The sequence below is a fragment of the Leptopilina boulardi genome, unplaced genomic scaffold, assembly GCF_019393585.1.
Source record: "Leptopilina boulardi isolate dan_hultmark-lab unplaced genomic scaffold, ZJU_Lbou_2.1 LbouV2_333, whole genome shotgun sequence".
NCBI classification, from domain to species: Eukaryota; Metazoa; Arthropoda; class Insecta; order Hymenoptera; family Figitidae; genus Leptopilina; species Leptopilina boulardi.
Window position 1 is genome coordinate 780,443 of NW_026137900.1, and position 26,836 is coordinate 807,278.

Below are 26,836 nucleotides of genomic sequence, written 5' to 3' on the forward strand. Positions count from 1 at the left end.
ATTACTTTCATACCTGCGAATCCCATTTGTTTACATTAAGTTCACAAAAGGGAACGTTTATGGTCATAAAAGTGGAAATTGAAAATATCAAATTCCATTGTTGATTAATTTACAAATTAATAATAAATATTTCTTTACTTATTTATAATTTATAAATAACAATTTTTTGCATCTGCATTTTTCTCAGTAAAAAAAATTTTTAAATATTACATCAAATTTTTATTTCTTTCAAAATATTTTTTTTTTTGTCATTTTCAAGCACAGGATATTAAAAATCAAGTTAACAAAAATTCTATTATTTTCCATTGGAAAAATTAAGAAAAATTGATGTTTTTATGCAGTGTTGGAAAAAAATTGTTTTTATTTTTCTATAAATATTGGATTTTTGTTCTCTCTAGTGAATAAAATTTCTTCTTCCTATTTTTTTTGATACCAAATTGATAATTTTTTTATTTCTATATTTTGATTATTGTGAAAAATATTTACAGAAGAGTAAATAAATATTTTTATAGAATAAAATATCCAAATACTTCCTCTATAAGAAAGCAAAATAAATTCTTTTTTTCAACAAATTCTATCAGTGAATTGGAAAAATATATTTTGTTTGTTCGGAACAAACGTTTTCTTCACATATGTAGATGGAAAAAATGTGTTAAAATTGTTGAAATCGATTTTGAATTGTCGAACATTTTTTTTTCAAAAAAAAAGAATAAATAAAATGGATAAACGTCATATAAGATATTTTGTAATTTTTGACAAGTGTTGAAATAGAAATTGAACGCTTTTATTAATTTTATTTTATTTACAAAGACACTTTTTTTTTAATATTCAAAAAAGAGGATAGTCCCTTTTGTACGTCTCCATTTGATGTTTTTGCGCAAGTGTCAACATTTTGTAAATTCAAAGGATACAAAGAATTTTAAATCTCATGTTGTACCTTAAACACTCGAGTTTAATAATAGATTTATTCTCTCCTCTTTTTCCAGACGTACCAGATGCACCTGAACGTCCAATGGTGAAATCGTTTACCTCACGTTCAGTTGAACTCTCATGGGCTCCCAGTGCAAATTTCCACAACAATCCAATTTCTCATTACGTCGTGTATGTTCGGTGAGTCTTTAAAATTTATTTTCTCCTTTTTAAATAATTTTAAATATTTGATTTTTATTAAGTTATGTTCGATGAATCATTTTTTTTTTTGGATTTTTTAATCCCTAGAATAATTTTTATATTTCATTCATTTTGGATTTTTAATCCGTAATTAATCGAAGTTCAAAAAACTGATTGTTTGGGGAGGAATTTTTCCATTTTTTTTTTTTTTATTTATTTTTTTGCAAGTTCGTTTCTACGAACGCAACTGCACTTAAATTTTTTTGCGATGAAAAAGAGTTGGGGTTGATTGTCGGGTTTCATTGAAACGGTACTCAATCTCATGTCAGGTACAGATCAAAGTCTGAAAGAGAATCACTACCACGATAACGTTGGCTTAACATTGATGAAGATTCGTGAGATCTATTGGTACATTGTGTGACAAGGAGATTTACAAGGTTTTTGAGAGGATAGAGAACAAGTGATACGACCTGTAATCACTCAATAGATATTCATCATCGTTGAAAAAAAAAAACAGAGAATTTTTTTTTTTCTCTTTTCTTTTTCAACCATTCTCGAAAATAATAAATCGTTATTCTCGCAATAACACATTTTTTTTCTAATACTTTGCCAAAAATTTTTTAGTGAACTAAATCAAATATTTATAAATAAATTTTTAATTCTTTTTCTTTAATACATTAGCAAATAAGAATTATAAGAAACATTTTTAAGAATAAATAGCAAATGTTGTAAATATGTTATGCATAAATTACAAATTGTTGTAAACATGTTATGAATACTATGAATATATTACGAATGTTTGAAAATTTCTTATGCCAATTCTGTATACATTATAAACGTTTTACATACGTTATGAATACTATGAATAAATTACAAGTATTGTAAATATATTCTAAATGTTCCTGGTATTCTATAAAATATGAAACTAATAATAATTATAATTTTTTTTCACATTTTTCTGATTTATTTTATAATACAAGGTTTTATCTCTTCTATATATATATATATATACGAAACTAGTTAAATTTTGTTAATATCAATTATTGTGCTTGTTTTGTCTGAAACGCTTACTTAGGTGGAAAATATTATTTTGCCCCCTGGTTATTTTAACAGTGTTGATAATATACAGCATAAATTTCTCCCAACTTTACAGAATAATTATTATTCAGGATTTTATCTCGACTATAACCTTTACATATCACGAGAATAATGCGTAGAGAAGAAAAAGATTTTTTTTTTTTTCCATAATATGAATATTTTTACTTTTTTATTGTTAATTAAAATTTTTTTAAATGAAAAATTCAATAAATTTAAAATAGTAATTTAAAACAAAAAATAAAGTTTTTTAATTAGAAATTCTGTTAAATAAAAATTCATATTAATAAAATATCAATTGAATAATAATAATAACGAAAATTTTTTATTTTCGAGAATGGAGGAAAATATTTTAGAAAAGAGATTTTTGTATTTTTTCAATAGAAAATGCTGCTTCGTTGCAATGTGATTTTTTTTTTTTATTTTCTTATCCGTTTGTCGCAATTATCAAAGTCTCCGACAGAGGCATTTTCTGAAAGCGATGTGCCGAGAATAGTCGAAGGCGGTACATAGAAACGTTTCCCGCTTGAGTTGCGCGCGGCAAAAGTTCAAATTGCTTTGGTTTTGAAACGACGACGACGAGTGGTAAAGTCTGATAAGTGTGTGCGCCGCGACAAAAATTTTTTGAGAGTACGGGAAAAATTCAATTGTTCCGAATTGAACGTAATACAATAGGAAAAGTAGAAAAAAAAATGGCGCAAAAGGAATTTAAAACCAAAAAAATTTTTTTTTTAAATTTCAAAAAAAGGAAAATAAAAAAAAATATAAGTATGGATGAAGCAAGTCAAGGCTTTTTCAAAGATCCTCTAACTTGAATACATTCTCACAGGTGGAGGATCGTTGGGAAAAAAGGGAGGGGGGGGGCACTTCTCCGGACATTGACTATAAAGCCGGAAGTAGGAGAGAAATGAAAGTACCTGAAATAAAATAAAGAAGAATAGACAGGGGAGAGAGAAAGCGAATAAGAAAGATGGGGTTTTTTTGGGGGGTGAGAAAAGGGTGGGGGGAGGGGGTGGAAGAGTTAGTGTTGCTAAGAACTACAGTGTCGATAAGTACCTTTTGTTCTATACTCGCCTCTCCACAGTCTGTTATCTCTCCCCTTAACTTTTTTTTTTGTTCCCTCTATTCTTTCACTTCTATGTAAAAACTTGTGAACTATGGGAAAAATGAGTTTAAAAAAAAAATTAATATCTCTTCTTTATTATATTTTTAAATGAAAAAAGCGATCTCTGATTTTTAAGGAAAAAAAATTATTTACAAAAAAAAACAACAAATTTTGTAACTTAAAAAAAGTTGAGAAAAAAGAGTATTATTCTTTTAGTTTGGAAAAAAAAATTTTGTTTAAATTAAATCGATTGCTTTATCAGTAACACTATTTTATTTATTTTATATGTTTTTCTTGGTATTTTGTAAATTTCGATAATAAAAATCTGTTTATTTAATTTAGAGGTTAAAATGAACGGAAAAAGAGAAATATACTTTGTAAATAAAAAAGAAAAAAAAAAAAATGTTGCTAATAAAATATTTTGTAACGGATGTTCTTTAATTTTGTATTTTTGCAAAATATTCCGGATTTGGTTTGTAAAAATAAATCATTAAATATGTAAAAGAAATTAATTTCAAATAATTACTATTGAAGAGAATCGGTTTTTGGGAGAAGAATTAATAGAAAGTCTGACAAAAACTGATATTTACGAACGAAATAAAAAAAAAAATGTATTGCAATACTGACTTGTATTACTTACTATAGAGAATTAGAATAATTTTAACAGGTTGGCTGACTGTTTTTACATTTAAAATATTTTGTCTGACTAAAACTAACTTTTACTACTGAAAAAAATTTAATTAAATTTTTGTCTGACTAAACTCACCTGTACTACTGATTTTTTTGAAATGCCATATATCTGATTAAAACACGTTTACAACTTATCAAATGAAAAATATTTTCACAACTTCGTCTGACTAATAGCAGACTTCTACTACTGAGAATAAATAATTTTTTTTTTTTAATACCAAACAATTACGCCATGAGGAAATAAATTTTTGCAATAAACAAATTTCAAAGGAATTTTACAACACAAAAAAATTTTATATTTACGTAAAATAAATAACACAAAGGGACAAAAGCAGTGGAATGTTTAATTAATATTGAAAGCTTCGTCTCTACCCTTTTCGTATGTTGAAATTGCGTGACAGGACAATAATCAGATATTACATTAAAGCCAATGCCAAGAGTTAAGTGATAAGGTGAAATTACAAACATGCATGTGTGTGTTGTCCAATTTTCTGGAAAATGTCCTTGTCTATTTCAATGTTTGTCTATTTAAGTCCCGCATGGTTTAATGAACAGTGAAACAAACCTCGAAATCAGATTGATTTAATTTTGGTCTCTATGTATGTATATATCACTCTTTTACAATTCCAGCATGAATCAAAATCAAAGGCCACATTTCTTCAGGCGAAATTTAATTAAAGGTCTTAAATGAAAATTTTTCAGGTTTTTTTTTTTTTTATTTTATCTTCTTTCATTTATTTTACTTTTCTTGTAATTTATTTCAAATTTTCGCCTCTAGGGTTAATTACTTTTCTAAGAAGAAAAAAATGTAGAATAGTAAAAAATATTGAACGAGACATCATTAAAAAAGCACGCGACGTTATATATATAGAGTGTAAAAGGTATAAAAAGCATTTTTAAAGGGAAAATAATTTTCCAACTTTTTGAAATAGTGAGACAGATAAAATTACGTTTTTTTTTTTATCAGGTGTGACAAATAAATATATAAATACGTAAAAGTCAAAAAAAAAAGTGGAATTTTTTTTTTCGTACGAATTATTCTTTTGAAATATTGGTGTATTTTGGGTGCGGTGAAATTTACTAGATTTTCTCTTGTGTTCTGCTTGACCATAGGATATATATATATATGTCTTACACTTGGAATTTCGCCAAAGGCAATAATTTTTCTTGCATTCTACAATGTATAACGACAATCCCGCGTGTGTAAAATGGTATTAATCAAATAATATAAGATCAGTGACCTGTCTAAAAATTTTACCGTAGTCAAACAAAGAAAATTCAACTATCTTTTTCTTCTTTTTCCCCGCATCCCATTAAACATCTTTTGTCCCTTTACCCTCATCTCTCTTTTTATTAGATTTAACTATTTTACGGTTAATTAAAAATTCCACTTTTTTTGATTAATTAATTTTCCTAAAAAAAAAAAAAAATGACAAAATTTTCTGTAAAAATTTTTATTTAAAGTAACAAAAAATTAATTTTACAAAAAAAAAATTGTTCATATTTTTGTATAGAAAAACAGAAAGAATAGAAAAAAAAATTCCAAGGTTGATATAATGGCACGAGTCAGTCGTCTTTATACTCACCCTCTTTCCCGAGACGGCAAAAGCTCGTAACTTAAATGGTTAAATGCCATTTTCAACTTTCCTGCCGTTTGAAAACAGGATATGAGGGGAGACTAAAAGAAGTTTCAGTTATGTGTGTTTCTCTTTTTTTTCACTGTTCGCAATTGACGTGATGGTTGCAATAAAAAGACGTAATTTTTTTTTTTTTTTTTTTTTTTTTTTTTTATACATATATGAAATCGTTTTAAATATTATACAGTTTTTAAGCTCCTTCTGCAAGTTATTTTTAAACAATGATTAAAATTCTTTAAAATTATTTTTTTGTTGTACAATTCCTTTGAAAATTATTTGCAAAAATTTATTTCCTCATGGCGTACTTGTTTGGTATTAAAAAAAATTATTTATTCTCAGTAGTAGAAGTCTGCTTTAGTCAGACATTTCAAAAGAATCAGTATAGTGCAGGTGATTTTTAGTCAGACAAAACTACATGTTTCTGATTTTAATATTAATTAATAAATTTCAATCCGACAAAAATAGTTTATAAAATTAATATCTAATTAATAAACTATACTTCAATCAGACAAAACTTAATTCTTGTAATTTTTAAATCAGTAGAATAAATAAGTTAACGTCTGACAAATTTTTATTAAAATTAACTGTGAAACTAGTAGTAGAAGTCAATTTCAGTTAGACAAAAAGTATGAAATAGTAATTTCGTTTATATTTATATTTCTTTATTAATTTTATATTTACTCACATTTGTTTATGTTCTTGTTATTAGTATTAGTATTAGTATTAGTTTTAGTATTAGTATTAGTATTAGTATTAGTATTAGTATTAGTATTAGTTTTAGTATTAGTATTAGTATTAGTATTAGTTTTAGTATTAGTATTAGTATTGTTATTAGTATTAGTAATTTGAGTAATTTTCCAAGTAGTAAAAGTAAGTTTCTATCTGACTAATTAAGGAAAATTTTTCCAATCTCGAATAAGTAGTACAAGTGAGTTTCATAGACAATACGTTTTAATTTACAATTTTGTTCTCAGTAGTAAAAGTTAGTTTTAGCCAGACACAAATTGTAAATGTAATTTTAAAAAATAGTAGTACATGTAAATATCAGTCAGACAAAACATTTCAATTTTGTTCTGATTTTAAATATCTTGTATTTTTGTCTTAAGTAGTAAAAGTCAGTTTAAGTCAGACATTATGTAAAAATTCTTTTTATTATCAGATAAGTAGTACAAGTCACTTTCAGTCAGACTGAATTTTTTTTTAAATTCTCCAGATTTTACTTGTTAGTAGTAAAAGTCGTCAGCCAAACTAATTTGAACATTAACAGTTCTTTTTTGAATACAAATAAAAACAATAAAATACAATTAAATAAAAAAAATTAATGTACAAATTTAAAAAAAAAATAGGGAAAAATTTTTTTATTTATTAAATTTTTTTTTTAAATTATCTAATTTATAATTTAAAAAATGCTATATATTTTGGAAAATTTACAAAAGTGATTTATTTCAAATAAAAAATTTAGCGATGATTTAAAATTTTTCTTTTTCATATCAAATAAAAATATATTTTCTCAAAAATCGCTAATTATAAATCTCGTTCAAAAGTGATAAATTTAAACTTTATGATAGATTTCTTTAAAGAAAAAAAAAAGTACAACTTTTCTTCCCTCTTTTTTTTGGGGGGGGGCTTATCATGAAAACGTCAAAACTAGATTATTCGAAAAGCACAGTGAAGTAAAAGTTCTTTTGATTTCCATGTAGAATTAATAACCTTCAAATAAATTGAGCACGCGAACTGAAGAAAGTTTCAACAAACTTTATTACACGACTAATATATATTCTCCCAGCATCTCTTCTACTATGAGGTATTGCAATAGTTTCTCTCCCCCCCCCCTCCCCGAACCCCTTTAGTAAGGTCCAATGGAAGTGAATGGAGAAACGGCGAGAAATGGCTTCGAGCAAAGCTTCAATATTTGGCGACGATAACGACGTTCCCCTAATATATCTTCTGTGCGACGACTTTTCATTCTTACCCTTAAGAGAAGGAGTAAGAAACCTGATTAAGGAGTTCGGACAGAAGTCGACTAACGGATAGAAAAAGATGAGGAAGAAGAAAAAGAAGAAGAAAAAAAAAAAAAAAAAAAACCCCCATGAAACGCTTAGTCACGCTAATGGCGTTCTAAAGCAAACTTTCCAAAGTTTCCTAAACGGATACCAAGAGGAATGAGTGTTAAAGTAAATTAACTTGTTACATTTCTTATAAATTATACATTCCCATTAAAATGGAATATTCCTTCATGTCTCAAATAAATGACCAAATTTAATTTCGTAATTATTTTTTTTTTTTATTTTTTTAAAATTACGTTTCTATTGAATTTCAATATTTGATGAACAATAAATGTTCTTCAGGGAAAGACAATAATGAAAGGAATGAAGAGGGAAGATTTTATATATAATCATCGATTTATTTTCAATTTGGCTTACGTGAAATTTAGTTTAACGTCAATATTGGTTGCAAAGCTTTAGCTTTTGGAAACTTCTCCTAAAGAGAGAGAGAGAGAGATAGAGGGGGGGGGAGGCTTAAAATTTATCTGGAGAGAGATTTTGAATTAGTTTAATATTATCTCAATATTATTACAATAGTTCTAAATTCATAATTAAAATTTTGTTAAATAAATTAAAATTTAGTTATTAAAATAAAAAAAAAATACGGAAAACAAATTTTTGATTCAAATAATCGGTGTGCTTATCAAATATTTAATTTAAATGTAAATATTTCTTTGTATTAAATAATTATTAAATCAAAGTAAATTAAATATTACATATATATATATTAAATTATAGATATTCAATATGTATTATATAATTAAATATTGTTTCAAATACAGGAATTATTGCTTCAAATACAGTTTATTTAATTTAAAAATTATTCGGTTGAAGTAAATATATATTTGATATTAAACTTTGAATAAATTACACCCAACAGAATTTTTTTTTTTTTTTTTTTTTATTGATATTGAAAAAAAAAACTGCCGAGTTTTGCAAAAGGGATTTAGAAGATATAAACCAAAAGATGTAGAATGAAACCGAATTGTGATTACAAGATCATGTAAGGCAAATAAATAAACTTGTACTGGGGCTTTAACGGAAAAGAGGAAACGATACTGAGATCAATGCGGAAAAGTATCAATGAATAAGATATGGGAAGTATCCTGAAAGACTGGACGGAAATGAATAAAACAGAAGGAATGCATGAATGTTAAAAAAGCAACATAGAGAAGGAGAGTGAAAGAGAGAGAGAGAGAGAGAGAGAAAGACATCTGGCAAAAGTAAAAAGTTTTTGAAACGAGAAGAAAGTCGTAAGGATACACGAAAGTATAGGATTTTAGAAGAAAAAAGTCCGTTTCATAGACACAAGAAGATCACTTTAGGCTCTGGGAATATCCAATCTCCATAAGTCCCTATCTTCACAGGAGTTTTAATAAAAAAAAAAAAAACTCCTAATTTGAAAGTAAAAAAAATCCCCCTTTTTATAGTCAAAAATTCTGCTTCTAAACTAAATTTATTATATTATATATTTAAAAAATGTTTATATTAATTTTGTGAAAAAGTTAATAAAAATTAAATTTAGAACATCGCGAATTAGATTTTACAAATTCTTATTTTTTTTTTTTTAAAGAAAATAAAAATATCGCGAATTAGATTTTAGAAAGAAAATGTGTGACATATTTAAAGCCAAATTTCCATAACTTGGTGTAAGGAAAGATGAATTTAGCAAGTGGTAATTTTCGAGTGAGAGCTTTATATTTCATTTAAAATGACAGGGAAATGAAGTTAGACAATTTGTGGCGGATAATTTTCTACTAAAATCGAGAAACTACTGTTAAGAGAATTTTGCCGGAAATAATGTGTGCATTAAAGTTTCTTGTGCTCTCGCGTCTTTTATAAGACGATCTATATCCAACTTCATGATACATGAAAAATTATTTAATTACTTTGTTCGAAATAAAAAAAAAAATAAATAAAAAAAATACAAAAATTTAATCCAAAATATATATTTACTTAATAGTCTCTAAATCTGAATTAGTAAAAATGTTTACTAATTTGAATTAGTGACTCACTTTTTGCTTTTGAATTAGTAAAATTTTACTAATTGTTAGTAAAAGTTACTAATAATTAGTAAACTTTTACTAATTCAGAAGCAAAAAGTTAGTAAAAGTTACTAATAATTAGTAAAATTTTACTAATTCAGAAGCAAAAAGTGAGTCACTAATTCAAATTAGTAAACATTTTTACTAATTCAGATTTAGAGAGTAAGTAGTATAAACAGTTTTTAGTCAGAGAAAATTATTGTTTTTTTTTTAATTTATACAGTTTATATTTAATTTAAATAATAATTTACATTAAATAAAATATAAAATAAAAAATCAGGGTATCTTCACGGTCAGGAATGGAAAAATCCGGAGTGAGTTAAAAAATATTTTTTTAATTTTCTAGAATTTCAGTCAATTACATTTTCTTTTTCTTCGGTAAAAATTAATTTTTATCAAATTGTTTTTCAAAAAATTCTTGAAAGTTTATTTATTTTTAACAAACAATACATTTTCGATTTATTTAGTCGTTTTTTTTAAATTTACAAATTATCAATTTTTCTTCCAATTTCTTCTTTGCCTTTTTATTTCCTTAAATCGATTTTCTTTTCATTTTCCGAATTTTAGTTGCAAATTCGCCTCTCTTTGGAATTTCCAAAATTTATTAGTTTCTTTTATTTTGTGACTATTTTTAAAATAGATTTTCTTTTCCATTTTTTCTTCAATATTTTCAAATATTTCTTTTATTTTTTTTTCATTTTTCAAAAATTGAAATATCGTAAATACTATGTATTAATAAAATGAAAAAAAATTTTTTTCACTCTCTAGTTGTTCTATAATTTTTTTTTAAATGAAAAGTTTTTTCGCGCATAATTTCAATATGTGTATGTAGGCAACACGTAGTGACCGTATTTCATGCAAGTCGAGTGAGTATTAGCACATTCTATAAAAATAAGTTTTTTTCGGACGTGGAGAGAGAGAAAGAGAGCGAGAGAGAGAGAGAGGGGGGGGCGCCAAAGACGACGAGTTTTCTGCAAATGGATAAAAGACTTTTTGATCGAGAGTCCCCGGGGGGGTACTTACGTGAGACGTATGAGCAAAACTGACATACAATCGGATTCGATATACGTACACCTCGTGAATCGGAAAACTCAATGACGGATTTTGAAATGAAATACTTCTCCTCTATACATATATAGAAACTTGGAAAATTCAACGGAGCATTTTACTTCCGGGAGTTAATAAAGTACCTACACTTCAATTTTCAGAAAAAAAAAAAGTCGTCTTTCAATCCCTTTTCAATGAGTCTACTTTAAAGGTTGATAGCATTGGACTATGAAAATTTAATCAATTTTTTTTTCCCCCAAAAAATAAAACCACTTTTTTATATCGTATTTTCACTTTATACAGTAAATATATATTTAAATAATTTTTTTTTTTACGAATATATTTTTCTCCTTGCAGTTTTGGAAATTTTTCTATTAATACATATTGAGATGTATTTATTATTAAAAAAAAAAAAAAAAGAAATTGATCTTTTTTATTAAATTATTTGAATAATATGTCACGCTTTGGCGTTTTGTTCTAAAACACCAAAGCGTGACATTGAAATGGAAAATGCACACGGTTTGTTGCTATTTATGTAAATACAACGAGAAATGGTTTGTCGAATCCATAATGCAACTGCGAGGTGGAATATGCATATCATTATTATACGTACATTAATCCGTATTACAAGTCTGTTCATATGTTAATTTAAAATTTATGTGAATCGTCGAGTGAAATGCAAATTGGCATTTAAGCGTAAAAATATATTTTATTTACATTTTATATATATATATATATATTTATTTATTTATTTTAATATTCACAAAAATTTATAATATTTAAAATAAGATTGCATTTTTCCATTATATATATATATATGTCGATGCCTTCAAATATATTTAACTTGTTTGTTATTGACTCTTTAAATACCTGATTGATTTATGGTAATTGACTGACAAACGTATACGTTTGTCTGTTCGTAAATCATGAAACTCTGTAAAAGTTCATTCACTTTGACGTCAAAATAATTAGTCTAAATCTAATAATTTCCATTTGTGTCGTTTACAGATTTTCCTCGTTGATATTTTGTTTAAAATACAAATTACAATGATAAATATTACTTAACAATTAAAAAAATATTTATATATGCGGTTAAATTTAAAAATATTTGCATTAATTAAAAATTTATTATAATAAATATCAAAAATTTTTAAATATAATATTTAACGTAATTTACTTTTTTAAATTAATATCCTAGAGGAAAATTTGTAAACGATACAATGTTAATTATTATATTATTATTATTATAGTAAAATATATTTTACTATAATATTACTAATTAATAAAATTTTTCAATATTATTTCCTATAAAATTAATTTATTTTTGAAAATTCGAAAAAAAAGAATCTTTTGTTTATGTAAATTATCCTCTGACTTAAAAAATACATTTTTTTTAATTATCATTAAAATATGGGAATTTTTTTTATTTTCAACATTAGAGAATTTAAAAAAAAATTTCCTTCAACTAAAATGCGTGTTTCTGACAATTTAATAACTCGAAAATTAATTAACAAAAACATTATATTAATATCTTCCAAACAAAAATGATTTATTTTACTGTAAACGGCATTTTACAAAAATATGTATTATAAAATTGGGTTATTCATAAAATTAACAAAATAATATTCTCTTAAAATTTTATTGAAATAACATTTTTCTTTATAGTTTTTCACTTTTTTTCAGTTTCTCTTTTTTTTTCTTTTTTTTTTTGTTTAATTATTTTTTCCAATTTTGAAAATGAAAAATTGAAAAAGAAAAAATAAATAAAACATTGAATGAGAAAAATAATTCTCAACGTACATTCATTCATTATTTTTTTCATTTCTGTTATTGAATCTATAAATAGAATTCTTTTATAAAATAATTTCATCGACTCTCTCTCTCTTTTTCGGATTATTTAATCAATCAGATTATCTTATGTTTTGAAATTTGAAAAAAGCGATTTTCGAGCGAGAAAAAAAAAGAATAAAAGCTGAGCTTTAAATTGATGAAACCAGTCATTTATGGAGGGAAAATCGGCAAAATAGTCGAGAACGTTTGTAATTTACGCGTTCGCCAACAAAATTCTGACAAATGGATCGTATTTTGCTCTAAAAACTTCTCGCGAATGCGTTCTATATCAGCATATATATATATATATATATTAAATATATATATAGATATCCTTTCACTAGGAAATCGATGGCTACCTAAACTGAAAATATCCGTTTAGCAAACATTGGTTCGTAATTGCTTGGGAACAACATATATCCAATGCAAAATCTACAGCGCATTTCAATTAACTGATGATGATCGCCCTTAAAAATTTTGTAATAAACATTTTTAATTTGTATTTCTCGTTTAAATAGAAATGAAAATTTATCAGTAATAATATTATCGTGTTATCGACTATACAAAATTTTATATTTTCATATTGAGTGATCAATTTTATTTACAGTAGAAGAAAATCACTTTTTTTTCACTAATATTTATTTTGTTCATGAATGAATTGTTTTTTTAATATTTTATTGTTAATAAAAATTAATTAATTTTATTTTTTGATAAAAAATAATTTTATTTAGCGAAAAATTTTATTTTATTTTTTTTTTTAAATATTTTTTTACTTGTTTAGTAATTTTTTTAAAGTAACATTTTAAATAATCGTTTTTTAGCATTTTTACGTATACACTGAAAAAAAAATTTATTTAATTCAAATACTCGATTACTTGAGTATTATCAAATAAATATATTTATTTGAACCAAATAATTTTTATTTGAATTAAATAATTTTTATTTGAATGAAATAAATTGTATTTGAACCAATAATTTCTGTATTTGAAACAAATACCATTTAATTGACTCAAATAATAGTTATTGGATAAAAATAAATATTTATTTGATAATATTCAAGTAATCGAGTATTTGAATCAAATAAATTTTTTTTTCAGTGTAGTTCATGTGAATTATGGTGAGACATATATGTTTGTAAGGGACAAACAGAAACAATTTTCTGCATAAAGTAATATTTACTTTATTTTATACGCGAGTTTATATTAAAACATTTTGGAAAATAATTTTTTGAATTTCTACACTTGTGATCAAATTGATTCAATACAACAATAAAATAAAAGAGGATATATTAATTTTAATATTTTTGTAGTCCAAATTTTCAATTATTATACATTTTAGTAGTATAAATCGATTATAGAGTCAGACGTGAATGATTTTTTTATTTTACAAAATTTAATTTATATATTAAACATTTACAAAATTTAATTTATATATTAAACATTTACAATATTTAATTTATATTTTTCTTTTGAATCATTAAAATCATTGCGCAAAATCAACTATTGACTAATAAATTATATTAGAAATAATATATCGTATATCGATTGTATCATAAATATAGCAACCCGCGTGAAAAACGAACTATGGGAAAAAGCTATCAAAAGCTGGCAAAAGATGGGAGAAGATTTTCGCCATTGTTTTTAAGTTTTATCCCATACTTCAAAGAATTGCAAAAAGCTCACAAACCATTGCTTATGAGCCTTTCCCATACTTTTTTTTTAATATCATATAACATTGCTAAAATCTTGCCAAAGTATTGCAAAAATATGGGAATAAAATAAAGTCAATTTTTTCTAACTTACTTCTTATTTTTCTCATTTTTTTTCTGAAAATCATTGCAAAACAATGGGAAAAAGATTAAGAAAGAAAAAATTTATTTTTCTTATTTTTTCATCTTTAAAAATTAGATTTTTAAAGTATTGCTAAAACCTGGCAAAAATATACGAACAAAATTAATCAATTTTTCTCGTTATTTTAGCTTTAAAAATCTGATTTTTGAAGTATTGCAAAAATATGGGAATAAGATTTTGAAAGAAAAAATCAATTTTCCTCTATTTTTCAACTTTGAAAATTTGATTTTTAAAGTATTGCAAAAATATGGGAAAAAGATTTTGAAAGAAAAAATCAATTTTCCTCTATTTTTCAACTTTAAAAATTTAAGTTTTAAAGTATTGCAAAAATATGGGAAAAAGATTTTGAAAGAAAAAATCAATTTTCCTCTATTTTTCAACTTTAAAAATTTAAGTTTTAAAGTATTGCAAAAATATGGGAAAAAGATTGGTAGTGAAAAAATCAATTTTCCTTATTTTTTAAACTTTAAAACTTTGTTTTTTAAAGTATTGCGAAATCATTGGAAAAAGATTGGACGGAAAAAATCAATCTTTCTCGATTTTTCAGCTTTAAAATTTTGATTTTTAAAGTATTGCAAAACTATGGGAAAAATATTTTGAAAGAAAAAATAAATTTCCTCTAATTTTCAACTTTAAAAATTTGATTTTTAAAGTATTGCAAAAATATGGGAAAAAGATTGGAAAGAAAAAATCAATTTTCCTCTAATTTACAATTTTAAAAATTTGATTTTTAAAGTATTTTCCTCTATTTTTCAATTTTAAAAATTTAAGTTTTAAAGTATTGCAAAAATATGGGAAAAAGATTTTGAAAGAAAAAATCAATTTTCCTCTATTTTTCAACTTTAAAAATTTAAGTTTTAAAGTATTGCAAAAATATGGGAAAAAGATTTTGAAAGGAAAAATCAATTTTCCTCTATTTTTCAACTTTAAAAATTAAATTTTTAAAGTATTGCAAAAATATGGGAAAAAGATTTTGAAAGGAAAAATCAATTTTCCCATATTTTTGCAATACTTTAAAACTCAAATTTTTAAAATTGAAAAATAGAGGAAAATACTTTAAAAATCAAATTTTTAAAATTGAAAATTAGAGGAAAATTGATTTTTCCTTTCAAAATCTTTTTCCCATATTTTTGCAATACTTTAAAAATCAAATTTTCAAAGTTGAAAAATAGAGGAAAATTGATTTTTTCTTTCAAAATCTTATTCCCATATTTTTGCAATACTTCAAAAATCAGATTTTTAAAGCTAAAATAACGAGAAAAATTGATTAATTTTGTTCGTATATTTTTGCCAGGTTTTAGCAATACTTTAAAAATCTAATTTTTAAAGATGAAAAAATGAGAAAAATAAATTTTTTCTTTCTTAATCTTTTTCCCATTGTTTTGCAATGATTTTCAGAAAAAAAATGAGAAAAATAAGAAGTAAGTTAGAAAAAATTGACTTTATTTTATTCCCATATTTTTGCAATACTTTGGCAAGATTTTAGCAATGTTATATGATATTAAAAAAAAGTATGGGAAAGGCTCATAAGCAATGGTTTGTGAGCTTTTTGCAATTCTTTGAAGTATGGGATAAAACTTAAAAACAATGGCGAAAATCTTCTCCCATCTTTTGCCAGCTTTTGATAGCTTTTTCCCATAGTTCGTTTTTCACGCGGGAATTATTAATTTTTTAATTAATAATTCGTATTAATTTATTAGAAAAACCATTTATTTGATAAATATTCTAGTATAATTTTTATCGGTAATTTTTTTTTGGTAAATAGAAATAAAAAGTTTATTGAATAATTATAACAATTCGAAAATTAATAAGTAGATATTTATGAATAAAAATATATCAAAAATCAATAATAAAAATATTCGCATAATGAAAAAAATATGTTTCGTGTAAAAATTACTTTTTTATTTACCAAGAAATATTCCCCCCTCCCCCCCAAAAAAAAGATATTAAGGTCAACGTTACATTTAAACCATAATTATAAATAAGTCACTAATAGTTAATTTGACATTAAGTAATAGCGTCTATACTGCTATTTTATTTATTCAATAAAATATTATGTTTTCACATTTATCAAGATGGCTAATGGTATAATTCTCTCTTTCAATCTATATATACATATAAAATTTGCGTGATGAAGTCAACAATCGTGTGCACTAATTACAGTTGATATTTCAAAAAGTGTTACTAATTACCTCTACACGAACATTTTCTTTCTTCCAGTTAATTACATTTCAAAAAACATTAATATTTTTACAATTTAATTTCTATTTTTTCAAAAAATATAACATAAAGATTAAATTATATTAAAAATTACGAAACACGTGGCCTACCAATTTGATAGTAAAAAAATAATTTTTTTATTATTAGTTAAATTTGACTAATTTAAAAGTAAAAAAAGTGAGTTTTTCAAACTAGTTAAATTTTACTAATTCAAACCGAAAAGTGAGTCACTAATTTAAATTAGTTAAAATTTTTTCTAATTCAAATTTAGAAAAGCAGATTTAATTAAACTGCGCCGATTTTGTTCATTAAATGAATTAGTAACCGTTCTTACTAATTCTTAGAGTAAAAAAAAAATGACTAGTTTAGTCAAAAATGACTATAATTTTTAGTACAAAATTACTATTTTCTTTAAATAAGACTACTATTTTAATTGATAAATCATATCGATTAACAATTTCATTTTCTCCTAGTACTTTTTTTGCTCTATTCAAATTTATTTTATGGTAAAAAGTAAAAAATTTTTCAACTGTAAACACATTTTTTCAGTGCCCTGCAGAGATAAAATTTATATTTTATAGGAAAATGTGACATATTTTTGCTAATTGAAAATTTTCCAACAGTAAACGTAAATTTTAGAAATGAGAATGAGAGAGAATAATAAATTTTGAATATTTTCCATTTTGAAAAGAAAGTTCAATTTGAGACAGTGCCATTGGCATGTGCACAAAACTTTCTGAGAAATATATGGTTTTTTTTTCTCTCTCTCTTTTTTTTCTATATATATATATATATACCGATGTGTCTGATGTGTGTTGCGGGAGCAGTATATTTTCATATTTATATATCCAATGGATGCACATAGGTAGAATGGACATGCAGTCAATGTTCATATGGCGCGCGAGTTACGTTAGATTTATGCGGCGAAACACTATTCGATCAGTACGATGACGCATTGGTGCGAGATGGACATGGTTCGTTAAAAATTGAATCTATTTGTGCATTGGGGCGTGAAATTCAAATACGAGAAATTCCCGCAGCAATTGCCTTCAAAAACCCATAATCGATATATATATATATATTTTTTTTTCTACTAAATCTGTCGCGTTACGTTTTTATTCGAGTTGAAGAGAAAAATCAAAATATTAAAAATCTTATCTTTCTCTCTATTTCTCGTTGCGTTTCCTTCAAGACTCGAGGGAAAAATTAAATTCTCTTGCATTTTACATTTTAATCATTATAAAAAAAAAATTGTTTTTATATTTACAATTACATTTTATAATTCATAAATAACTTTATTATTATTAAATAAGTATTCAAAAATTTAACATTTTGTTAAATATATATAATAAAATTGATATACTGAATATAAAAAGAGATTTTTGGATTTTTTAAAGGTAGCTATAATTAAAAATGGAGAATTCAGCTTTAATTTCTTTATTATTTCTCTTAAGGGAGAAGATAAAGTGAGCCACAAGTGCCAGAGCCTAGGCAATTAAAGACTATCTTTCTAATTTACTTGCCAGAAAAAGAAATTTACTAAATGTTTTTTTTTTTATTTATTACCTTTTTTTACTCATCAGATGAATTAATTAAAAATTATTCATATATGAAAATTATGGTAATTTAAATGTCATGTTATTTATAAATGCCTGCTTATAAAAATAGTTAATTAATTTTTTTCTAAGTGTTTAAAAAAAAGTTTTTTAATGAAAGAAACCTCGTAATTTTTTTTTTTTCATTTGGCAAGTCAACTGAAAAGGAACACTATCTTTAGAAATGATTTTAATTTATAATTTTTAAAAAAGCAGGTGTAATTTTTTTTTTTTAATATTTATTATTCAAGCATTTAATTAACTCGAAATCAAAGAATTTTGCAATGCGTTTAGTAAAAATAATTTTTTTATGAAGCCATTTAGGTATATTTATCTTGCAACCCAAATCAACGTCTACTTTTTTTTTTTATCTCTCTCTCTTTCTCTCTTTCGTCTGACTTGACAACCGAAACGTAAATTCACTTGGAGTGCTGCTTTTTTATATTTTAAGTGCTTCTTACTTTTATTTTTAGTTTTTTTTTTTTTTTCTCAAAAGGACAGTGTACGTGTTCCTTTTCAAGTATAATTGATTCATAGTGCCAGTGTAACGTGTCACACACACACACTTGAAGGAAAAAATATATATATACTTTACAGGGTTCATTTGTTTATATCTTTTCATTATTTCTAATTTCGTTCCACACAGATAACGACGGAATACTTAAACAGCGCGCGCGGCATTTCTTAATTATAGATGATGTATAGTCGAGGTATTTGCGTAGCCTAGCAAACGAACGATGCTCTTCTTCCTTCATTTCCTTCGTTCGTCTCGAAACCCTTCCTCCCTTTTTTCCACGCTCACCATGAGAAACCAACTTCATCGTCATGAAGCATCTTTCGAAAACTTTCCACACAGTACTTTTCACCATTGCATATAGCTTTCTTGAATTCCTCCAGTTTTTAATTATAAGAGTTATTTTCATACCTTTCCCTCAAAATGGAATTCCTTTTTTTTTTTCTTTTTTTTTGCTTGACCCTTTTATTTCTATTTGGAAATTAACATATATTGTCAACTCACAGAAAATTAAAAGGTATTAAAATAAGCTGCAATGCTTATTATTTTAATCCAATTTTGCTTATTTTAATCCATTTTGGTATTAAAATAAGCACACCCAAAAAAAAGTAATCTTATATTCAGAGGAAAATTCCTCTTCTAATATCCTCTAAATATTTCCTCTTAAAACAAGATTATTCAATTGAAATGTAGAATATTTTTATTCTTCATTTTAATGGAAGAATGACAAAAGGATTCCTTTTGTATTTTCCTCTTTAATTAAGATTTTCTGTTTTAAATTTAGAAGATTTAAAAAAAGGAAACGGAAAAAAATAATGTAATCGTTTGATCCCTTTCCCTGGATATGATAGTTGTGATGTTGTTTTTTAACCTTTCAGTTTTAATATTTCTGGTAAAATGTCAACAAAAAGGACAAAAAAATGGATTTGCTTTATTAAAAATACAGAAAATATAGTTAAATTCAAATTAAATGAATATTTTTAACGCTATTTTTAGATTTAAAAAAATTTGGATATTTCTTGTGAAATTTTACTACTCAGGTAAATAGAAATACTATAACCCCATTTTTGAATCTTTCGAATTTTTTAAATCTTTTTATTTACTTTTTTAAAAAAGTTTTAAAACGTTAAATAATTTCATATATGAAATTTTTTTCTGTCCTATAAAAAATGTTAACTTTTAAACATATCATCATGTTTTAAAATTATTTTTGCGCTGAAAATCTCTTTGATCATTACAACTGATTAATGAAAACTTATTTTTTGTATTTTAATTATCAATATAAAATGTTGATAATTAACCAAAAACATGACATTGTTAATGTTATATTAAAAATCAATTTTTATTATTATATTGAAGTGAACTATTATAATTTTACTTAATTTTAATTTAAAAATGTATTTTCTGCAAAGATTTTATTATTTGATTGAAATTATAAATATTTTATTGATGGCTTTGACATTAAAAACAATTTTACGAGGTTTGGATGTCAACATTTAATTTAAGAGGAAAATCCTCTTAAATGAAGAATAATAATTTTGATATCAAAATTAAGAGGAAAATATGCATTTATTTTAGAGGAATCCTCTAGATTGAAAATTACTTTTTTTAGGGTGCAAAATTGGATTAAAATAATAAGCACGTTGCAGCTTATTTTAATACCTTGTAATTTTCTGTGCTAGCAAAAATAATTAATAATAATAATTATAATATATTATTGTTAATGAAATAATAATATTAGCATCTTCTTTTTATTGTTATATTAACAATAACACGTTCCCTTTAATACATTATTTAACAAAAAATTTTTGTTTTTAACGAAAAAAAAAATTTTAATAGACTCAAAAGCGATTCTTTCAAATTTCTTTGCAATAAATTTTTTTATTTAGAAGAAAAGTATTAAAATCCAATTCATAAGGACAATTTGAGAATATATACGACTCAATGATCATCGGTAGTAACTTTGAACTTTTATGACCTTTGTTATGTCTTCATTTTGTGACTTAATATCACGTCCAATTGGTCAGAAGGTAGTAAAATTGACGGGAAATTGACTTTTATACACAGTAAATGATGGATCCAACAAATATATAACCTTCTACGTAAAGCAATAATGTTTCATTGAGTTTCAACAAATTTTATTATACGACAAAAAAAAAAAAACAATTATTTACGACAGTTGAAAATAAATTTTTTCTTCTTCTTTTTAAACAAACTTTTTTAAGATTCCATATAATTTTGAATAATTTAATTTTTATTATTTTCTTTGTCTTCATATTTTTTGAATTCAATCATCAAAAAAGAGAAATGAGAGAGAGAGAGAATAATTTACAGTAATTTTTAAACAATATTTTCGAAAAAAATGTAATAATATTATATGAACATTAAATGCAGTAAATTATGTTCAACGATTAATATCCATATATCTAGAAATTACATATGGGTTTATACAGAGAGAAAGTCCAAATGTTCCAGTAATTACTAATTGTTCGTTGGTATAAAATGAAATATAAGTACATAAATTTATGAAACGTAAGTACAATTTAAATACGTCTTTGTGACTTGATGAATATATTAAATATGCTGATAATGTGAATTTAAAACCAAGGGAAATTTGCTTTGTTTGCACATTAAAAATATATATAACGTGTTTCCAAATATATATATATATATGTGTGTGTGTACTCACCTCTCGTTCTCGTAACATTTACAAATTTATTTAAACAGAGCCAGCTGATAAAATGAGTTTCATTAAAAAGAACAAAAAAAAATCACCTGTGTAATTTTGCACAATAATTAGTTATATATACTAAAACAGAATTTTTTTTATTTGTTATTTTTCCTTTCTTTTCCCTTTTTACTGTAAAATAACAGCTTATATTCCCTGATACCGTTAGCCTTTCGCCAGTGGGACTATTAAATTATTATTACGCACCGATAATTAAAATGTCAACGCTGAAGGCTATTAATTAAAAGCCCGTATTTCGCCCAGAGAAGTTTCTCTTCGATAAAATTTTATTCCAATGCTTCCCATTAACGTAACAGTTTATTAGAGTATAAAATATTTTCAAAAAAAAAAAAAAAAAAAAAAAAACAGTTTTTACAAAATGATATTTTTTTGATGAATTTCTGTATATATTTTTTTGTTATGCCTAACCAAACTTGACTTTTATTACTTAGTTTCTTCAATTTAAAACTATGTCTGACTATATATTGACTCGTACTACTTGGAAATTTTCTAGATTTATTTTGAAGTAATTTTTTGTATTTACAATTCCAATAGAATGTGTGACTATTGAAATAGCTTTAATAATTTCAAATGTCTGACTAAAATTGACTCATACTACTAGAAAATTTAACTGAATCTTTAACTGAAATATATATTTTTTTTAATTCAAGTTAGGTTCAATTTTAAAGTTTGTCTTACTACAACCAACTTATACTACTAGAAAAATTTTCCTGAACTACTTATAATTTACTGCTACTAGTTAAATTAAATAAATTCAGATTTAACTACTAGAATTTTATATTGTGTCTGACTATAATTGACTTACACCTCTGAAATTTTTAACTAAATTAAAATTTTATCGCTAATTTATATTTCGGACCGACTAATATTGACTCGTACTACTTGGAAGTTTTCTAGATTTATTTTGAAGTAATTTTTTGTATTTACAATTCCAATAGAATGTGTGACTATTGAAATAGCTTTAATAATTTCAAATGTCTGACTAAAATTGACTCATACTACTAGAAAATTTAACTGAATCTTTAACTGAAATATATATTTTTTTTAATTCAAGTTAGGTTCAATTTTAAAGTTTGTCTTACTACAACCAACTTATATTACTAGAAAAATTTTCCTGAACTACTTATAATTTATTGCTACTAGTTAAATTAAATAAATTCAGATTTAACTACTAGAATTTTATATTGTGTCTGACTATAATTGACTTACACCACTTAAATTTTAAACTAAATTAAAATTTTATCGCTAATTTATATTTCGGACCGACTAATATTGACTCATACTACTTACAATTGTTTTAGTGTCTGACTATTATTGACTTATACTACTGATAATGCTGAGAGTATTTACCTTGTGCTAGTGCAAACTTGTTTTTTTACTTTATTTAGCGTCTGACTATAATTGACTAATACTACTTAAAATGTTGGTTAGTAATGGTTTTTTTTGGAATTTTAGATGTCTGACAAAAATTGAGTTCTACTACTGCAAAGAATGACTAAATTTATCTTTTACTACTGAAATATTTGTTAAAATTCAAATATGTCTGACTCCAATTGACTCGTACTACTGAATATTCAGTTTAGGGCTCAGCTTTAAGGTTTGTCTGACTTAAATTGACTAGGACTACTGAAAATTTTTATTTGCTCACACAGAAAATTATAAGGTATTAAAATAAGCTGCAACAACATTTGAATCCAATTTTGCTTATTTTAATACCAAAATGGATTAAAATAAGCAAAATTGGATTAAAATAATAATTTATTTTAATGCCTTTTAATTTTCTGTGCAGCTTTAAGGCGTGTCTGACTATAATTGTCTTGTACTATTTAATATTGTAATAAACTTTTAGTAGTTGAATTACACTACTTAAAATGTCTTACTAGATACAAATTTTACTACTAAAAACACATTCTTGTATTTTTTGTCTGACCAAAATTAACTTATACTACTGACTACTGACTAAATTTAACTTCTATCACTGAAATTTTTCCTTTAATTCAAATATGAGAGATTCTTTTTCAATCGCCCCAGCCCAAAAAGTCAATGTTCTGGGATTGGCTTCATACTTTGGTAAATTGTTGTCCTATATGATAGTAATAAATCCCTAAAATATAAACTCATTAAAAAAATATTTGTAAAAAGTAGAGGGGGTTGAAGTTTTGACGTTAAGGGTAACATTGTCATTTTCAAATCCGTATAACTATGACAAAAGTTAATGGATTTTAATTTATCTATAATGAATTTTATTGCATTTTTCACGTACTTTTCAAAAATGTATACGAAATTTAAAAAAAAAAATTTTTAACCCCTTTTTTTTCAAAAACAACCCTTATTTTTCGATTTTCACCCCTTCGGGTATTTTTTTTTTTTTTTTTTTTATTTTCATTGGAAAGCTGAGGTTTTTTCCGTTGAGCTATGTAAATATGAAAATGGGACAACAATAATTTTGTGAGTAACAGAATATTAAAGTAGGCGGTGCCGATAAGGGGTGTACCTGGAGATCATCTTTGAGGATTTAAATAGGCACCGCCTAATTTAATATTATGTTTCTCACAAAATTATTGTTGTCCCATTTTCATATTTACATAGCTCATGGGAAAAAACCTCATCTTTCCAATGAAAATAAAAAAAAAACAAAAAAAAATTCCCGAAGGGGTGAAAATCGAAAAATAAGGGTTGATTTTGAAAAAAAAGGGGTCAAAAATTTTTTTTTTTAAATTTTGTATACATTTTTGAAAAGTACGTGAAAAATGCAATAAAATTCATTATAGATAAATTAAAATCCATTAACTTTTGTCATAGTTATACAGATTTGAAAATGACAATGTTACCATTAACGGCACCCTTATCGGCACCGCCTACTTTAATATTCTGTTACTCACAAAATTATTGTTGTCCCATTTTCATATTTACATAGCTCATCGGAAAAAACCTCAGCTTTCCAATGAAAATAAAAAAAAAAAAAAAAAATACCCGAAGGGGTGAAAATCGAAAAATAAGGGTTGTTTTTGAAAAAAAAGGGGTTAAAAAATTTTTTTTTTTAATTTCGTATACATTTTTGAAAAGTACGTGAAAAATGCAATAAAATTCATTATAGATAAATTAAAATCCATTAACTTTTGTCATAGTTATACAGATTTGAAAATGACAATGTTACCATTAACGGCACCCTTATCGGCACCGCCTACTTTAATATTCTGTTACTCACAAAATTATTGTTGTCCCATTTTCATATTTACATAGCTCATCGGAAAAAACCTCAGCTTTCCAATGAAAATAAAAAAAAAAAAAAAAAATACCCGAAGGGGTGAAAATCGAAAAATAAGGGTTGTTTTTGAAAAAAAAGGGGTTAAAAATTTTTTTTTTTTAATTTCGTATACATTTTTGAAAAGTACGTGAAAAATGCAATAAAATTCATTATAGATAAATTAAAATCCATTAACTTTTGTCATAGTTATACGGATTTGAAAATGACAATGTTACCCTTAACGTCAAAACTTCAACCCCCTCTACTTTTTACAAATATTTTTTTAATGAGTTTATATTTTAGGGATTTATTACTATCATATAGGACAACAATTTACCAAAGTATGAAGCCAATCCCAGAACATTGACTTTTTGGGCTGGGGCGATTGAAAAAGAATCTCTCATATATCCGACATTATAAATTATAGATAAATTAAAAAATGTGTTATAAAAATTATGTTTTATTAGTAAAAAAAAATTTCCATTTATTAAAAAATCTGCTATTGTTTTTTTTTTCATTTATAAATATAAAAATTTTATCCCATTTTACTCAATACTAATTTTTTCCACCACTTTCTCTTATTTTGTCATTAAAACCAAAAAATAGAAGAAAAAATGTGTAGGTCTTATTCATTTCTTGTGATTCACTTAATCTTCTTGGATATTCAAGGCACGAATTCACACTATAGCCGAAAAAAAGTCCCCTTCCCCTAACGAGAGATAGCTAATCTTTCTTTTTTCTTACTCGAGAAAATTCTAATTAATATATCGACGTGTTCACACTTGGAGTTAGGATGTCTGGAGAAACTTTTTTTTTCTCCGACTACAATGGGGAAAGGTTTATATATATATATATATATATATATATATATATAAATGTAGTTGAAATTGTACAGTATATATTTGGCTGGGAAGTAGATAAGGCTGCTGAAATATCGACAGGAGTTGAAGGGTGTATCGGGGTAGAACGGCTCTGACGGAGTTAAGGGTTGAAAGGAGAAGGGGGAAGAAGGGGGGCTAGGGGATGAAATAGGAGAGGGGTGGGGAGAAGATAATCCCTTCGAGAGCTTCCCACCATGAAGCTCAACCAGTCAAGGATAATCACCGTAAAGCTCGAGATATCTACGTAAGACGATATCGACGTGACGTTTTCTCTCTCTCTCTCTCTCTCTCTCATTCTCTTGAATTCAATGTGAATCCACAAACAACTCCTCCACCCTTAAAAGACAACAGTCGACAGTTCTTCTTTCCTAAATTATATCCGTCCCTCTTAATTAAAACTGATTTCACTCCCGAGGCAAAAAGCCAAAGAATCGCTTTTCTTAATTACGAGAAAAAACCCGTTCCATGGTTTTTGTTGCGCATCTCATTTCGTATAATTGAAGTTAGCATTGATTTTAGTTTGCTACCTTTTGCCTGTGTCTAAAAGAGTTTTTTTTCTCCTTCTTCTTTCAAGAAAAAAAGAAAAATGATTCTCTGTTAATGAAATTATAATTATCATCATGACAAAATTCATTTATTCATTGGAAACAAATCTAAAAATTGATTTTTTCACTATTAATTAAAGATTAATTATTAATTCAAAATTAAAAATGAATTTTGTTTTTTAAATTAATTAAATTTTATACTAATTTGATAGTAATAATAAAAAAATCGAATGTAATTAATAATTCTTATTCTTTATCAATTTAGGTTCAATTGGTAGGTTTTTTTTTGAAGGTAATATGTGTTGTGTTACCATTAAAAAAAAGGGACAGACAGTTTAATTTCATTTAAGTTTATAAGGGATTTTTTCATTTTCCAGGAAAACAACCTTTAAATTTTTTTTTTACTATTAATTAAATTTAACGATAATAGTAAATAATTGAAAATTATTCAAAAAAAAATTAAAGTCAATTACGCGATATCTAAATGTTCTTTATATATATAATGTAATTGACTTGAAAATTATTCATATACTAGTTCTTTTGCCATTATTCAAAGGTGACGTTTATATTTTAGAAAAATGGAAAAAATTATTACAGCCACAACAAAGACATAGGGAGAGAAAATAGATGC

The 26,836-nt window shown here is 25.0% G+C and overlaps 1 protein-coding gene across 6 annotated transcripts in view; it reads left to right on the forward strand.

Annotated features, from left to right (window-relative positions):
* Positions 1-26,836, forward strand: part of LOC127285527 (tyrosine-protein phosphatase 99A) — a 408,337-nt gene that overhangs the window by 291,177 nt on the left and 90,324 nt on the right. For all 6 annotated transcript variants that reach the window (XM_051311615.1, XM_051311616.1, XM_051311617.1 and 3 more), the window contains exon 3: positions 987-1,110. In XM_051311615.1, the coding sequence (XP_051167572.1) occupies positions 987-1,110 (124 nt within the window). The remainder of the gene's footprint in view (positions 1-986; positions 1,111-26,836) is intronic.